Here is an 18,400-nt window from a genome sequence, read left to right as displayed (position 1 = left end):
AGCCTTTGGGGATAATGTGCAATATTCACTGGAAGTTTTTCGAATACTACGCTAATTTTTGTGGTCTAAATGTAAAAGTTAGTATTTTGCCTGCAGATTTCAAATCAGAATGGACGATCTTGCAATGCAAGGATGAAACATACAGTTTCAATAAAGGTGAAATAATATGCCTATTTTTTTTTATTTTTTTTAGAAACTGACTAGAAGTCTGAAACAAACTGAAATCACAATCACACATTATTTGCAAATTCGCCTAACTGACATCAACACATTCACAAAAATGACACCCATAATTCTCTTAAGGAGACGCATATTGTTATAGTATTGGATGCCCTTGTATTTTACGTAATTACATCGTTTTGAATTCATTGGGAAATTTCCCTGAAGTATGTCACACACACGCTGCTCTTCACTCCGTTCCGATTTTGCGAAATTTCTGATATTGTCTTGGAAATGTCATGGTCCATCCCTGCCTTTTCTGTCTGCAAGTGGTTTATTTTCATTTCCTAAGCCAAAAACATTTAAAGTCTTGGCTTACAAAATGTTGTTTTCATAATCGAAACTGGGAATGGAAACCATTCTGCCTCACTCTCCCTTGTGCCAACAGTGCGAGGAACAAACTTTGTAGAATCTTGTAAAAATGCCTGCTCTACAATGTTTGACAGTAATCAGGTTATGTTTACAACCGAAAAGCTGCCTTGTAAATGTTATTGCTAGGCTCTGAACTCCAGATTAAATGGGATATTTAAATGGCGTCCCCCTCTCTCTGTGTGTATGCAATGAATCCTTGTCTTCGTTTAGGATATGCATACGGTCACGTGATCCAGATAGCAGCGCTGACAGGCAGGTTGGCAATGTGCATCGTGTGACGTTACGGCCAGCATCGCGTGCGTGTTGTATATTTATAACTGACAAATAATTAACCACGTTCGTGTTTTCTACGCCCCGATTGTCATGCCAACCTTGTGGCGATGCAGGCACGGACGCGTGAGGTAGACTGGGCAAGTGTTGCGAACTGGGTAATTTTTATCCCTTTTATTTAACCGTTTTCTTTGAACGTTGTTCCTTTTTACCTTCTTCCTCTTGCCTCGTTCCAACTTCCTTTGCTTTCCCTCATTTTCTTTCCCACGTAGCTTTTTTTCGCGGCTCTTTTATTGAGTCAGTTCGTATTACGTACTCTTTTCATGTTTTAACTACGTGCTATTTTGCCCTCCTCTTGATGTTACTATCTTGTTCTGTTTCTTTCCTCTTTCGATCTTCTTCCATTCTCTTCAATATATATTCTCATTGTCCTTCTAGCCTACCTACGTGGCGGAGTGGTTAGCACAATGCGCTACGTTAGGTGTCCCCGTTCGACCCCGGCATGTGTGTGCTTTGTAAATGTTCCATTATCAAATTCATCATATCATCACTCATCCTCATCTTCGCGATTAGCGAAAAGTAGCAAAAAAATCGAAGTAAAATAAACCAAATCAATCAATCTTCACTCATCCTCATCGTCGCGATTGTGAAAGGAAGGCAGAAAAGCGACGTTAAATAAGAAAACTCCAAACAAATCATTGTCCTGCTTCTCTTTATTGTTGGTCTCGCTTTGCTGCTTTCGTTGCATTCTATCTATTTTATGTTATTATTTATAGAAACTTGTTCTTCGCGTTTGATCAGTTTGTTCCCTTTTTTCATATATTATTTTGTAAGTTTGAGGGGTTTCGTTATTCGCGTTCGTTCACTTTTCTTATTCCCGTCCATTCTGTATCAAGCTTCCCTCTATTCACGCCGAACAACCTTGAGGAAGAAAAACTCTTTGCTAAGCTAAAGATCGTAGATTCGATTTCTGTGTATTAGTTCTGCCACTTATTTTTAACCATGTCGTCCATTTTCATTGTCGCGATTAGCTTGTATCCGTGACTGAGTGGTTAGCGTATTGTGACGTCATGGATGTGTCATTGTGTTTGTCCCATCTGTGCCATCATTTCAACATTCATCCTCATTGTCGCGATTATCCTAAATAAGCAGAAACGTGGCATATATTTTTTTAAAAAAGAATGTTGCGATTACCTAGAGAGAGATGGTAGCTGCGGTGTATTAAACACTAACTAAAATTCAATTCAAGTAGTTATATATAGTTTTCCCATTGTATCTTCCCGTCATCTGTTTTGGCTGTTCTTGCCTCCCCCCTCCCATTCTTCCACTACACCTAACCTCTGTACGTGCACATAGAAAATCATGAGATTTAATTAACCTTTCGAAGTTGGCAACACCGACGAGACGTGGTGTATTCTTGTTTATGAACCGTGCCTACCTTCCCCCCTTACTTAATCTGTGCGTGAGTCCTTCAGCGACTCCAATCACGATGAAAGATCTGAATCGCCTCGCTGTTACTCTTTCTGGGGTACGCGCATGCGTGCGCACGCATGGGCCTACACTAGTAACATAAATCTCGAGCGGACGACTTTTCAAAAGTGATAACATGGAAATTAGGCTTGCACTGCTCGCTGGGAAGTATCCGCCAGTGGTGAAATTGGCTATCGTGAAAGTTTCAACCTTTTTTTCCCCCCTTCTTTCTTTACTTCTGGAATGGAAAGAAGGGATATCGTGCAATGTGAAAAGATTGAATGATTTATGAACAGCTAAGGAAAGACTGATATATGACGAGGAGTTTTAAATGGCGTGCGCAGGATATTGTATGTGTGTTCATGCACCTTGATTTTTTTTCTAATATACGTTTTCTCCGCACTAAAGAAAGGCTTCTAGTGCTTTGTGGCTGCTTTTTTTTCATAGTCAAATAATACTTCTGCAGAAGACTTAAAACTATTTGCAACTCAGTTCAGATTTGTACATTGTTAATATTTCTTTTTCGTTTGTCCTATTCTTTTACTGTCGGCCCTCACTATGTTTCTTTTCCTCAGTTTTGCGTTATTTTCTAGGTTTCGTGTCAGTTTTCCATTTCAGTTTTATTCCTTTTTCCTTCAGTTTTCCATTTCAGTTTTATTCCTTTTTCCTCTTTGGCTTTATTTTATCCGGTCATTTTGCTTCTGTTCACCCAGTTTGTTTTCAGTCTTACTCTTCCTTCGTTTTAATCATTTTTTAACCTCCTCCCTCTTTAAATCCACCACGTCTTAATTTTTATTTTGCTGTTCCTTGACCTATGTGTGTGTCTAAACCTTCCCTCATACGACAGACGCTTCACATGTACATCCGGTTCAATTGTCAGTCTTGAAAACGTATTATCTACGTGTAATTTTGTTCATCGTTTGATCCCTTTTGCTAGGCCGGAAAAAATGCAGTTACTGCCAAGCGGTTCGAAGCTACAATGCAGTCGGTTGCGGCGAGCGCCGCGCGATGGCAGCACGCACCGTCTCGCCTCGGACATAGCAGAAGATTCGTTCCGTTCTTCTGTTCCAAAATTGTTACGTTCGCTCGGGAAATAGAAATTAGTGCAAAGATGTATAGGAAGTGAGTACGCCCTTGAACTAAACCCCCCGATTCATCTTACTGATCCCCAATTTCAATGTGCTGAGTTGAGAATTGTAACGGATATGATTGAACAGATACTGCCAGAAATACACTATTGGCATATGAATCTTAAATGAAAGAATCTGAGCAAAAATATTGAGTTAATACTTTTTCTAGTTACATTGTAATATCTTGTCCTCACTCCAATTAGTACATATCTGTGCAAATATGAAATATGTTGTCTAGCTACCTCAGAATCTTGTATGTCAAACAACAATCGACACCATACCAATTTGCCTGACGAAAGACAGTAACTACAGTAGTTACCCCAAATTACATTCGACGAAATATATTTATTGAGAAAGTCAGATTCCATTTCTCGCGTGTTTTGTCATGCAGGAAGTGTATTACTTCACATTCACAGCCTCTAGTGCAGATGGTGTTAGTTTTATCATATTACAACGATCTGTATCTCCATTGCCTTGTATTCATAGGTTGTGGGTTCAACATACAGTCAGTAGTTCAGTTTCTAGATTTACGCCCAGTCGTTAAATCTGCAGTTTTAACCAGGTCCGAGCTCTATAACCTCCGTGTCCGTATGTCGTCGATAACCATTCCTGGAATGTTTCATACACAGTACCGGAGCCAGAGTATTGTGTTAGGGTATTATTTGAGAATGCTTGTTAAGCAGTGCCGGAGGCTGTGGGTTTTGTTCGACAAGCAGTGTCCGGGCCATTGTTGTTGCTTGATCAGCAGAGCCGAAGGCATTCAAAATTTTCGATAAACATAAATGTGTAATGCTTCTGTAAACTTCGAATGCAAAGCAGCGTTATTGACATCTAACATCCCTCCATGTAGATAAAATGTATGTTCATTTTCAGAAAGCGGTACCGAAACGGAATTTTCGTGATGAAGAAAGTAAACGTTAGTACAAAAGATTGAGGGATTTTGGTGCAAACAATGTTACCAATTAACCAAGAAGAATTAGAATGTTTCTATTGTTCCATTCGGGATAGTGGAACTCGTATGTAGGCGCACGTTGCTCGTCCTTCGCTGGCTGAAACGCAGAGGAGACCTGTTCAGATTTTCATTTCTGTTCCCTTTCCTGGAGTTAGTGTCAGAGTCAGGTGGGGAAAAAAGGGGCGGGAGAGATGTAACGAGTTCGCCCTGTCAGGCGTTCTTGGGTAACTTCGCAATGATGCTAACTGACGGAGACTCGCGCGGAGCATATCGCTGTGGTTGCAGTGACATGTTGCCCCCCTCCTCCCTTTTCCTCTGCCTCTCTCGCAGCTCCAGCCGGCGTCAAATGGACACACCACAACCACACGCATCCCTGCTGCGTCCCATAATTTTCCTGCCACGCTTCCACCATCAAAGCAAATGTGGAGAAATGCATACGTGTCCACGCCACAGATGCTGGCCGTCATGCAGCTGGGTGGAGGGAAGGGCGCGGATGGGGAGAACCAAGTTGTCCCTGCTTGTGTTGGCTGGTGTGCGTTGGAGCTTCCCTGAAAGGATAAGAATATGTGTAGTGCTGGGGATAGAAATCCACATGGTAGTTTCGCTATCATATCACAAGTAGGTAACGTAGCTAATGTTACCATAAGTCCAAACAAAATAATTGTATTTCTCCGAAGGAATTATTCGGACCATGGACGTCCGCAGGATGGAGGGGCAAGGAAGGCATTTTTTCTAGGGAGGCAAACGAGGTATATTTCCCACCATAATAAAGTTGCCCCCTCAAAAACACACTTTCAGTTTGAAGTTATCATGTTCCTGCAACGCCCTTATAATAATTGACATAAATTACTGTGACTAAAATGAAATTATATGTGTAAAATATATACTTTTAGGTTTAAATTCATTTTCCATGAGGGTGCGTGACCCCCTTCCGAATACCCATGATTCCGTCAGTCAAGGATTCCCCATAATGCTGGCAAAGAACTTCATGATGTGTAACTAATAATTTTGTTCATATAATAACAAAATCCGCATCAAAACGCAAAATTAAAAATGTCTCAGGCTTTTAAAAACAAAATACAAACGCTTTTAACGCATTCTTAGTGCGATTTAGTCAGAACTAAATACAAAATAATATCTTTAACGTAATCGGCAGTTATACTGTCTGTCTCTTGTCACTATCATTACCGCAGCATTGCTGTGGTGTTGTTCCATAACAAGTATTTCTCACAACTCACTGTTGATTACACGACAAGTCGATAGTTTTACACCATAGACCAGTTTATGTTTTGCTTATTTCTCACGTTTCACAAATATAAATGCGATACTACAGTGCAATTAGAATAAAACTAGGAATACGATACAATTAATTTCGAAAATTCCAAAAACCCTAAAATTTCCGAAAAATAGCATGTGAATATGTATCAATTTAGTCCATTTGACTACATTATTTTTAACAGTCCATTAATTAACAAAATATAAACATTTGTCGCACGAAAAAGTGATACCTTGTGAGCATATCATTCGTTCTTAGAACTTGATATAGCTTGTTGGGCATACTTTTCCACTGTTTCTTTGTGCAGACCCTCCTATAATTTAGACAATTCCTCTCGAAGCCTGTTCTTGACGTGTGTGCTATCTTTGAGTATGTGGGACGTTTGTATGTCAATAACTGAATCTTTGGTCATAATAAAGTTGTACATCTTTGTAGTTTTCGATAACCTATATCTAATAACTTTCACATCGATATTAGTCGCTAGAAGTCATTTTGGGAACACCGCGCTACGACGCCAGGGGTCCCGGGTTCGAATCCTGGCCTGGGCATGGATGTTTGTGAGTGTCCATTCATCAATTTCATCATGTCATCACTCGTCCCCATCTTCGCAAATTAGCTAAAAAGTGGCACAAGAAGCGAAGTAAAATAAAGCAAACAATCGGTCATTTTGGATGTTACGGAAGTTGATAATTTTCCTATAATTGATCTAAAAGTCCAAATTTGTGACGAGTGTACTGCTAATAAGTATGGATTGTCGAAATACGTATACTTTAGTGAATAAATTCTCTTTAGCTATCGACCAGGTCAATTCTGGAAAAGTTTCCAAGCTTTGGAGAGCTAACGTCAATCTCATCTTCAAGGTAGAAGCCGAGAAACTTCTATAACTGTAATTCAGTGTTATTTGATGCGGAGCTACGTGGAACTTTTTTTGAAGTTACAATAAAGAACAAAATCAACTACAGAACAAGGTAATTCACTAAACTCGCACACTGCATGGAAAAATGGATAAATTACGTTGCAACCCTCGTCTTCGGACGGCGAACTAAGCAATACCGGGTGTCTTATGATGCGTAGCAAAGGAGAACGCTACCTGGCAGATTCAGGTGAGGTTTTTTCGGTCGGCTCCACATACGATCTCCCCCTCACCCCTTAACAAGTTCTCGGCTTGCATAAATCAGTTAGCGGGAGACAGGAGGCATCGCTTTGAATGCCGGGAACAAGGAGTGACGAGCGCCAAGGTGCACGGTGGCCGATTCCATCAGGTCCATCAAAGGATGCTGCGTGTTTCAGACCCCCATCTCGGCCTGGGAATAACCGACGCATCTTATTAGCATCCACGTCGACTGAAAGATGCTGCGGCGATCGTTCTCCGTCTTGTATCCTCTGTCCATTAGGCCCGCGTTTCCAGGCATCTCGGTCTTCTTTAAAGAAATGCACCACGGTTCGGTCGAAGCCCAAAGATGTCGCCAGTAAGTAGACAGATGAAAGTTTATGTTGCAACCGTTGATTCTCATACTTTTTATAAGACTATGCTCCTTGGTACTCATGCTGCAGTTGCACCCAGGGTTGTTCAAGGTTCAAGAATTTTAAATAAATTCACTTCCGGTCCAGGGGAGAAAATCAGCAAGTGTAAATGGGATGTGGACCGTAAGAAAATATTTTTATCTGTAAAGTATTTCAATTCGGTCCAGGGACCTTTTTTTTGATCAATTGAAATACGGTCCAGGAACTTTTTTTCCGGAATGAAACAACACGCAACTTGGACCGAATTTAAAGTGTGCGAGAAAAAAGGTCCCGGTCCTATTCCGGAACCAAATAGAATTTATCGGTTTCTGGACCTTTAAGAACCCTGCCTACATCTCCAAAAGGTGATGGGTTCGGGTTCGATACCCGGTGGAGGCACATAGTGGTTCGGATCCCACTTTAAACTGTAGCTCCAGTCCCAATTAGCCTTACTGTGCATAAAATGGACTTAAAACAATCAATCCATCCAAAATGTGAAATAAAATAACATATTGTTTTCTTGTAATCGTAAGGTCGTGAGGGGAGAATTCCTCCTTTCTCGATACTACACCCCCCCTCCCCATTTGCAATTTCTGGCGGAGGGTGCACACAGAGAAAAACGTTTCTTTGGAATAAGCAAAGAAGTTTGTGGCAATCAAACATTCGTTTAAATGTGCGACAACAAATGATTGTTTACCAGAACCAATGATTTTTTTTTTAGGTATTGTGCACATTTGTTTAGTGTTGCCGTAAATTTTGGTATGCATTACCAAAATTGGTAAAGGCTACCAATTTATTTATTGTGGTTACCAAGAAGCTTAACTAAATATGTTTTCTTAATTTAAATAACTCACTTTGAATGTTTCAAAGAAGTTAGTTGATTTTTAATACTGGAAAGGTTCAGATTCAGGTCAAATATGATCACAGTAATACAAGATCCACTATAAAAGTACATAAAGATTTAAAAATAAGTGGGGTGATGTGATGTAAGAATTTTCTGATGTGGCACCAAAGGAAATTCCTCCACCCTCCACTTTCGGGTCTCAGAGTTTGAATTTGAATCTTGGGAAGGCATTTCATTGTTTATTATTTTGTGTCTTTCATAAATTAAGCCATTCTTGCGATCCCAAGTTCGAATCATGAGGCATGGACGTTAGTTAAGTATCTCATTAATTCATCATTCTCATGGCCACGATTGAACTAGAGGGGTGAAAAAACCGATGTGAAATAACCAGAAATGCTAATAATTCTGGACATAAGTTTTTGTCGCCTTCTGACTCTCCAGGGACAACAAGAACGCCCTGTGCCGGCCTCTACGAAGCCATAGGTGCCAGGTTCGGATCCTGGTTAAGGCATGGATAATCGTTATGTCTGTCCCATCATCTACTTCATCATTATCGTTCTGATTAAACCAAGAGATAGAAAAGTAATGGGGGTCGTAAAATAACCAAATATAAATGGAAGAAGAAAGAACACTTTGTCCAATAATTGATTGATTGGTTGATTTAGTTTATTTTACTTCGCGTTTCTGTTATATGCGAAGATCAGGATTATTAATGTTTTGAGGATGGAATACCACAGGGAAATTGCTGGTTTTAAAATACATCTGAAATTGAGTGGAGACTTAAGAATTCTCCAGAAATAAATATTTTACCTTACTGTAAATTGTACAAATTTGGAAAGTTAATATTAACCCTTGTTTTCGTAGAGTTATGACAACATAGCTTAGCAGATGATAATTTCCTTTTACAGCTTGAATGTGGTCCTCGCTGTCGACTTGATGATGATCCTATCTATACTGTTCAAATTGTAGCAGTATAGTACACTCTCCCCGAGTTGTTCTTGCAATATGAAAATTGGTGAAAAAATTCGTTACCTCACAAATAAAAGAGAAACAGGGGTTTGGAATCTAGTGCAATCATCATTTCGTGCTATCGTCAGAAATCAGAATACACAGAATTCACTCCAAGTGGGGATTTGCTTTGTATTCTAATGCTGTAGGAGATTGCTCGATATTTTCAACCTTGTGATCATGAGATCTGTGCTCAAACTCGAGGAAATGGGTCCCCCTTTTGAGATAGAACTCTTGCACAGCAACCCACGTGGACAACAACAGTGATTGTTCCGGCACTTTTGAAAGGACCGACCTTTTCCCAGCCGGCAGATCTGGAGCGGTGGTGGAAGGGTTGCGGTTGTCGTTAGATAGGGATAGTGGACTGGTAATGGCAGAGTGCAAAGTTTCGCAGAAATTCTGGAAAGAATGTCGAGACCCTTCTGAAATTTGGATAACCAGAAGTCATCTGTTTTTTTGACAGAGTTTTCAGACAGAGATAAATGCAACTTTTCGTACCGAAGTGAGGTGACACTACAATCTGCACATGTCGCTCGTATTAGACCGTTTTTACGACAGTCGCCTCGGACTGTATATAATATTTCCTTCTTAATCCATTTACTTTCGCTGGTTTCAATTCACTTTGGCTTCTAGGTGCACCATATTCAACCCATTAGAAAATGAAGAATTTAAGGAGGGACAGATCAAGTAAAATGTTCAATAAAGGCAAGAAATGACTTTCAGTAATAGGATAGTAATAGACACGCTGTCGCCATTGGCCTCGGAGGGGATTGTCAAATCCCGATTAACCGCAGTTTGCAAATTGATTGTTACAGATGAATTTTCTAAAACTTCCTTTGCCTCAACTTGCGTGTACCGTTTGTTCTTCAACGCCAATGACGACAAACACATCGCGATACTCTGTATAAAACCTTCAAACTTCAAATTGTAGGAATCTCATTTCCCATATCCATATCAACAATAATCTCTGAACCTTGTACTGCGGTCATGTGGATACTATATAGCTACGCTCGAAAACAAAGCACTGCAATGAAGCATACTCAACCCCTAGAACAAAACCTCTTAATATGCAGAAAGGACAACAGTGTTCAATAAGTGATAATGAAGGACAGTGGCGGCGATTAGGGTATCATTGTGTTGGAACGTACATACATAATAATAGATCTCGGCATCGTTGGCTAGAAATCGCTAAGAAATAGGCGATGTGAGCCAACATCGCATTCTCTCTTTTTTCTTCTCTTTTCTTTCTACTTTTCTTTTTCTGGTTTTTATACATAAAATAATGTAACAATTGAATTGGTATAAGTCTCTTGTAATTGGAGCTATGTATGCTCTGTTAGGGACAAATAAATAAATAAAATTACGACGACGAACTTAAGTGTATCGAATGTCAACTTATAGTGTTTACACATCAGTAGAGAGCATTTCTGGTGCGTGCGCCCAAGCGAGAAAATTTCTATGCATAAGAACAATTTAAAACCTTTGTCCATAAATCTAGCGTGTTGCAAGAGCCATGTTGAAGCAGGCAAAACAAAGAAAAGTAACAAAAAGGACAAAAATGGAAATGATAACAAAGCGGGAAGGTTAGGTTTCGTTGTTCTTTTGTTTGGAAAGCGCTTTCGAAAGTCTGAGGACGAGAAGTTTGTGTGTGCGTGTTGTACTGCTCTTTTTTTTTCGGTAGTTGGATGGGGATGAGGAGGATGGGGGCGGAATCAAAACAGCAAGACTTGTTATTTCGAGGAAGAAAGGGTAGTTCCGGGGGGTTTTGGCAAGGGGGTTCCTGCAAGAAGACTTGCGATGTAGGGGAGGGGACAACACCCGACGAAGTGAAGAGGAAGGATGGGTTTTTGTTTTTAGCGAAAAAAGCCCTCTAGAAATGCAACTCGCACCGAATATTGGAGAAAAATACGAAGGAAAATTGGCCTGCTGGCTCACTGTGATTTTCAGCAGGGGGAAGAAGTGCGCTCGGATTTTTTTCGCGGAGGTTTTATTTTCGCGAACTTAACCGGACGCGGAGAAATCTACCCACCTCCCTCACACCCCCATCCTGATACTCGAGAGAACTGACCCCTAGTGACCTTTTTCCACCTCCCCCTCTTCTCGTTCTCCTGCCTCCCCCCAACAACCAACAAACGCCTCTAACACGCCCACTCCTCCCTCCCCCCCTCTTCCCGCAGTCGCCATCTTTGCAACGGCACCAACTTTCTGGTCCTCGGAGCGCCATTCAAACTGTCAAGAGCAACGTTAGACTCTCGTGATATATTAACTCCATTTCGGGGCCTGGCCGGGTGGCCGAGCTGTACCAGTCTGATAGATGTATTTTCGGTTTGCTCTTCCCCCCCTTATCGAGATTAAAAATACACCGACTGATTTCTGGGACAAAAACCCTTATGAAAGTTTTCTTCTCGTCTTTTCGCCTCATCTCCAATCTTCGAGAAGATAAAGTCCCCCCTCCCCCCCTTGCTCGAGGACTCGGAAGTACTTGGGACGAGAGTTGCAAAATGGGGAGGGGGAGGAATCGCAATATGCGCTTCTTTTGTGTTGGGAACACCATCGTCTTTCTCCTTTGAATCGTTGTTTTGTTACGTCTTGTTTCGATAACTCAATCACCATGTCCGTTTCTTCGGGCGTTGACAATTTGAGGTCCAATAGACGTTTGGCTCTTCAAGACCCCCTAAAATAAGTGGACGAAACTAAACGCCAAGGGGGGAGTAGGTAGAAGCATGAACGCAACCTTACTGCGGGGTTCACACACTAAATATCTTTTATGCAACCGATTGTTTATTATCGATCGCTTCTCTGCGTGTTTCTGCAATGGCTGTTACAACCCTTGCGAAGTTGAATAAACACGTTTTTCACATAATCTGCTCATCAGTCTGCTTTCCACTTGCAGCTGCCACCCCTATTTTGCACACTGGACTCGTCTAGATGCCGCATGCGCACATGTGGCAATGGTCGCAATCAACCGGGTCTCCTTTATCGCCCAACGCGAAGACAAACTTGCGTTCTGACACCAGACATTTACACTGTAAATGTATTTATGCTAAGAGAACTAAACATAAGAAGCCTAACCTAACTTAGGCATTTAGCTCAACAGTGAAAGTATTCCCGGTGATGTCAGAACGCAAGGTTGTCCTCGCGTTGTGCGATAAAGGAGACACCAACCAACCAACCAACGCAGTCGGGCTGTAAGCGATCATCATATTGCAGTTGCGGTTCTGTTACGAATATATCCAAATAGAAAATTGCACAAAACAGCTAGAAACGCTTTCGTGTAATTAAAACCAGGCCTGGATTTACATATGTGCAAGGCTGTAGCCGTGGGTCGCACCTGTACTGCAATATGTTTGAACATGTTTGCTCGCTTGTCAGGTTAAACCTTCTGCAGTATAAACGCAGAATTTATTGTGTTTTTCCAAGAAAACTTTCGTCTTGACAGATGACTCGGTGAGATCATTAGAAAGGGAAGGTACCTACCTTATTTTATTTAGCTTGTCGTTGTTGCATTTTCCGCTCTCTTCACACCCACACATAGTATAAACAGGCACGTATCCAGGAATTCCGTTCGGGGGAGGTTGAACACACAATTTCTTTAAGGGGTATAGATAGATAGAACCTCACAATTATATGTTTAAGGCCAGTGGTGGAAATTGGGTTTCAAAATAGAACGGGGGGGGGGGGGGTGCAAGGAAAGTTTTACTTTCTCTTGATAGACAAGACTTAGCTAGCATTAAGAGGCCATAGTGTGATAGTGTGGAGGCAAAAAAATGGGAAGCTACTATCTCCTAAATCGTCGCCACTGTTTAAGGCTGTCATTTTAATCAGAATGTGAAATCTGAACATTTTTTTACCACTCGACTCCTCTCTTTCCATGCATTAACATTATGTGGCGGAACTATCTCAGTATGTGTGTTAGTCCATTTCTTCTAATCAGGCATCAAACATGTATGGTGTCTTTGAGTGTTTTTACGAGCTGTTGCACATGCAAGGGATGGACAATTCACTCTACAACGCGAGATTCAAACTGTCTGCGAAGTGGATGCAGACAGTTCTCGAATATTTCTCTCTGATTCGAGCCACTAATGTGTCTTGTCCTTCCATGTTTGCAGCTCTTATAAAAGCCGAAACCCACCAAATTGTTCATATTCAGGCCTAACCAGTCGCAAGTGTTAACATTGTCTATCACAGCTTCCGCAGTCTTGTCATATATCGGCACGAAACAAAGGAAGTCTTCTAGAATACAGCTGGATCGCGAAACAATTAATGCACAGTGGAAACCCTTCCGTTCCCAACTCATCTAATGTTTCGTCTCCCAATATGATCAAATGCTTACTCATTTATCTCTAGTGATGTGCCCAGGGGAGGGTTGGTGGGGTCATAATCCCATTTGACCAAGTATTCCTTTAAAAAAGAATGTCAAAGACAGGAAAAGATGGCAAAATGAGGACTGACCACAAAAAATAGTATGCGTAACCCCTCTCCTTTCCGAAAATCCTGGGAACGCCACTCTATATCTCGGACACATTTTTTTAAAATCAACTCACCAGAAGTTTTTATCATTTCGTATTTGGCGTTCTTCCTGCAGGTTTGGATATTATCCTTTAGGGTGGTGTCGCCTGCCTTAGCACCTAAGGAACCCGGAAATTGTAGCGCGTATTTATATCCTCATTATATTCTAGAACGTTACGCAGATAAAACGATTCGTAAATATTGCCAGTAGATCGACTCCTTCTCTTATTCAAGAAAGTTCCCTCTCTCGCTTTCCAGACATTAAAAATTACAACGAATTGCCCCACGTGTGGCGCTACCTTTGCTGTGCAGCTTCCAAATGCCGATGTCTCTATATAGTGCTCAAGTTCGCTGCGACAACACCGAAAAGTTTACCTGCAGTATTATCAACAACAGGGTTATAGAACATTGTCAGTCTTGCCGTGATCAGTATTTCTTATCGTTCCATTATTCAAGAAGACAAAAACCTAATTTTACGTAGTGTATACTGAAAAAAATCCTGGGGGGCTATAGCCCCTGATCCTCACCTTGGATATGTGCTATTAACAATAACAGGATTAAAGAACATTCTCCGTATTGCCTGGATAATTATTTATCTCCTTAAAAGAAGATAAAAACCTAATGTTATATAGTATACACGGAAAAAATTCCTTAGGGGGGGCGCCTCGATCCTCCTGATCCCCACCTTGGATACGCCCTATCTTTTCTCGATAATTATTTCTCACAAATTATCATCACATTATTCAAAAAGACCAAAACCTAATTGTATGTAGTGTAAACTGAAAAAAATCCTGAGCCGATTCCACCTTGGATACGTGCTATTAACAATAACAGGGTTATAGAACATTCTCCGTCTTGCCTCGCTAATTATTTCTCTCCTTAAATTATCATCACATTATTTCATTGCACATGGCACAGTGGTTCGGATCTCACTTTAAACTGTAGGTCCAGTCCCAATTAGCCTTACTGTGCATAAAGTGGACTTAAAACACCATCTCAAAACATTATTTCATTTCACAAGAAACCTCATTTTATCTAGTGTAAACCGAAAACTTTCGGGGGCTCGAACCCCCTAAGCCCCCTTGGATACGTGCCTGCGTATAAATAACTTTTTTAGAAAATATTTATATCTGAAGTTTTGATGATGTGTTGTTACATATTTTATAACATTAATGTGGGTCATGGGGTAACTATTTTCTTGCTTGTCATAGCTTTATATTTCCTCATGTTTATATATTTTACTTGTATCTCACAAAATATACAGGGTGTTTCAGAAATAATTGAGGGGGTTACAAAAAAGTATTGGAAGTAAAATATCGAACTTGCATTAATGAAACCAGCCCAGAACGAACGATGAACGCAAACAGTTTTCTGTTTTCTTCCACCCAATGTTCAATGTGTGCTCCACGGATGACACGGCACACATGGTTTGAAGGACAAATGCTTTCGGAAAACCCTCCGCGCTGTTGTTTTTGACATGTCCAGTTCTCTATCTGCGGTTGATTTCTGTGGGCTGTGAATAAAACATGCCCTCATGTGATGCCTGTCTTCCTCGGAGGTTGGATGACTATCTGGTTTTCTTTTGCACAGACTACCTGCTTCTATAAACTGTACCATGCGCTGCGAGCTGCATCTGAACAAAACACAGCGAGTCCTGCGAGTGTCCCCTAGTGGCAGGAAAGTGAACTCTCGGCTTAACAAAATATACACGCGCAAACTGTTTGCGCTCCTTGTTCGTTTTGGACTGGTTTTATTAATGTAAGTTCCATTTTTTACTAGCATTACATTTTTGTAACCCCTCAGTTATTTCTGAAACACCTGGTGTCATGGACGTCCGCAGGATTTTTTTCAGGGAGGGGCAAGCAAGGTAAATTTTTTCAGGAGGGGTAAAAGAGGCATATTTTCCCCATAATAGTGATGTCCCTTAAAAGAAAACCACTCCTTCAGTCTGAAATTATCATGTTCCTTCAACGTCCTTATAATAATTAAGAAATTACTATGACTGAAATGAAATTATGTGTGAAATGTATAATTTTTTTGGTGGACATTCATTTTCCAGGAGGGGGACCCTTGCCCTCCCTTCCGGATGTCCTTGCCTGGTATTATCATTTGGAAACTTCAATTGCATGTTGTTAAGTATTTGAATCTGTTTGGTAATTAAGATACTTTGCTTCCATTCAGAAAAAAAAATCTGCTAAACCGTAGGTAACTGATATAGATCGACCACAAGGAAAAAAACCTTGGGACGAGAAGTCCCCGCCCAGCTTTCCCTTCTTCCCTCCACCTCGGGCCATAAGGAAGCATGGTCAACTCTCCCCCTCCCCTACTCGCGGGGGTATGGTGCACAGGACTCGCGGGTCTGCGCAGGTTGTTTTGGTCCTGGTTCCACTATAGTTCTAATGTTGTTACTTTTCATCTTGATTGCGAATTTCTGGTCAAAAGTTAACATATGTTCAATTATCTACAAAATTTTGCATCGATGTTGATTCTATACCCCTGTTGTGAATAGTATCACGTTGAAGAGGGGGCAAACTATTACAAGGGTCCCAGGAGGGAATTGCCTCCTTTTCATATGGGTCAGTATGCCTAGAGCTAACAACATCATAAGCCTCCCTCCCTCCTATGTAAAATATCGGTTGTAACTTTTGTGCCAAATTATGTCAGATGATTGTTTTTTTTTTTTACCACATTTAAAATACCTCATTTCTTTTTCATTTGTGGTCTTTTTCAAAGCAGTTTCCCCATTCCCCTCCCTTTTCATGTGGAGGCCTGGATCTATAGCCCCCAATCTCCCGTGAATTCGGTCCTGATTTTAACTATGCAGTACTCAGAGTTTGCGAGTAATGCAATCCAAGTAACACATTAATTTCTTCGTAACTGTTAGTATCACATTACTGAAATTGTATAATAATGGTAATGGTGACATGTTACACTTTGAACGTAACACATTTCTTTACATGTGTTAGCTTGCAAACGAAAAATTGCAATTTTACCTTAGAAACCACTAGCATTGTTACAGTCCATGACATGTTGTCATAGGTGCACTGATGGAGGGTATGGGTGCCAGAACCCCTCCTTGGAACTTATGTTTCTTGAAAAATAGGTTAATATAATTATTTAGTTCTATTTCCTTACCCATTATGGCATTCAAAATACTGTTTCAACATTTGAAATTTTCTCCATCAAAGACTTTCTTGGTGCACTTGTGACACATCTGTGTATGCTACAGTTGATTTTTTTTAGATCTCTATATTGTCTTGCTTTCAAAGTAAAGTAATGCATTACCTTTTAGGTGAAGTAACTATCAATTACATGCTACTTTTAGAAGGAAAGCAACGTAGCTTAGATTGTAACGTACTACTTTTATTGAGCTACTTCATCATCTCTGCCACTACCCACAAACATGCCCACTTTTCAGTAATCCTGACTGCTCCTTTTTAACATTTTTGGAGTTGTGTAGCATGTTCAACGTTCCTTGCCTGTTTCATTTCTTGTATATTCAGGGTGGTATTTGTAGGGGGGGATGAGGGGATACCCCCCTCTGGGTACTTGTGTCCCCCCTCTGCTTGATAAATTTTATCCATGGGGGGGAAATGTTATATGGCATAAAGTCATTATATCATGCTGTCCCTAGACAGTCAGTAGTAGAATCCCATCCTCCCCTGGAAATTTCTTAAATACCACACTGTGTATATTGCTTACATGTAGAATTGCATAATTACAAATACGTTTTACTTGTGAATAAGTTCTGGTTGTACTGAGCCCATTTTATGTTGATCAGGTGCATCGCCATACAACATGGTGCCAACAACCCAAGGAACGCCAGCTCCAATGATGTCCCCAGCACCACCACAAGCTCCCCAGGACAGCATGGGTTACAATATGAACATGAATGGTGGGGACTACAATCCCTCCTCGATCCCACAGTCACAGGTAGGTCGAGCAGTTTAGTATTTGAATTTGTTTTTACATTTTTCACCTTCAGATGGCAATATTTATATTTATCAGAAAAATATTCTTGAGGAATCCTACATTGTAGTGAAACAAACTGTTTCTGCAATATAAGAAGTTAAAAAAACACGCTGTTCAGTTAAAAGATTATAATATCATACATCTTCAAATAGTTTTACTTTACTGTGTGCTAAGAACAGTTCTTAAATTTGCATCATGCTGATGCAGTGGGAGTCAAAGAAATCTGCCATAGGTTTTTAAAGACGAATAAAATACCAGAGCAAAAATAGAACGTCATTGGTGCAAAGGAATGTCCTTTAGTGTCTCAGATTTTATTGTGTGTGATGCACACAGTAAAGTTTTCACTCCCCATCCCCCAAACTGTCGGAACTATTGAAGCGACTAAGGATGCCACTGTTGTAATTTTTTTTCTCATGTAAAGATTGCGGTAACATGGGAACTGAGACTTCACATAAGAAATAATTGATTGATTGAGTTGGTGTTTTAAGTCCACTTTATGCACAGTAAGGCTAATCGGTACTGGACCTACAGTTTAAAGTGGGATCCGAACCACTATGTGCCCCCACCAGGTAACGAACACATAAGAAATAAGAACAGGTGTAAAATGCAGTTACAAAATACAAGGTAGCCTATAATTGCTGAGAAAATTTTGAGACAGCTCCTTTTTACTAACAAAAAAAAAATGCAAATCAAACACACTTTTACATTTCGAATATTCTCACCTTATCTTTTTAGAGAAGGTATCTATGATGGTAGACATCATGTTTCGCTTTTGATCTTGTTGTAAGCCTTGGCTAAGAATGCCTTCAGGGAGTAGCAAAAACTTGAGACTCTTTAAGCTGGAGAATATGCTATAGTCACAGGGATTGAGAGTA

At 40.5% G+C, this 18,400-nt stretch overlaps 1 protein-coding gene across 6 annotated transcripts in view; it reads left to right on the top strand.

The window, feature by feature from the left end:
• exd (PBX homeobox extradenticle) overlaps positions 1-18,400 on the top strand; it is a 532,389-nt gene that overhangs the window by 472,913 nt on the left and 41,076 nt on the right. For all 6 annotated transcript variants that reach the window (XM_083135677.1, XM_083135678.1, XM_083135676.1 and 3 more), the window contains exon 7: positions 17,335-17,486. In XM_083135677.1, the coding sequence (XP_082991803.1) occupies positions 17,335-17,486 (152 nt within the window). The remainder of the gene's footprint in view (positions 1-17,334; positions 17,487-18,400) is intronic.

The sequence above is a fragment of the Lepisma saccharinum genome, chromosome 14 (assembly GCF_977018435.1).
Source record: "Lepisma saccharinum chromosome 14, izLepSacc3.1, whole genome shotgun sequence".
Classification (NCBI taxonomy): Eukaryota; Metazoa; Arthropoda; class Insecta; order Zygentoma; family Lepismatidae; genus Lepisma; species Lepisma saccharinum.
Note: the sequence above shows the minus strand (reverse complement) of the source record. Positions and strands in the feature narration are given on the sequence as shown.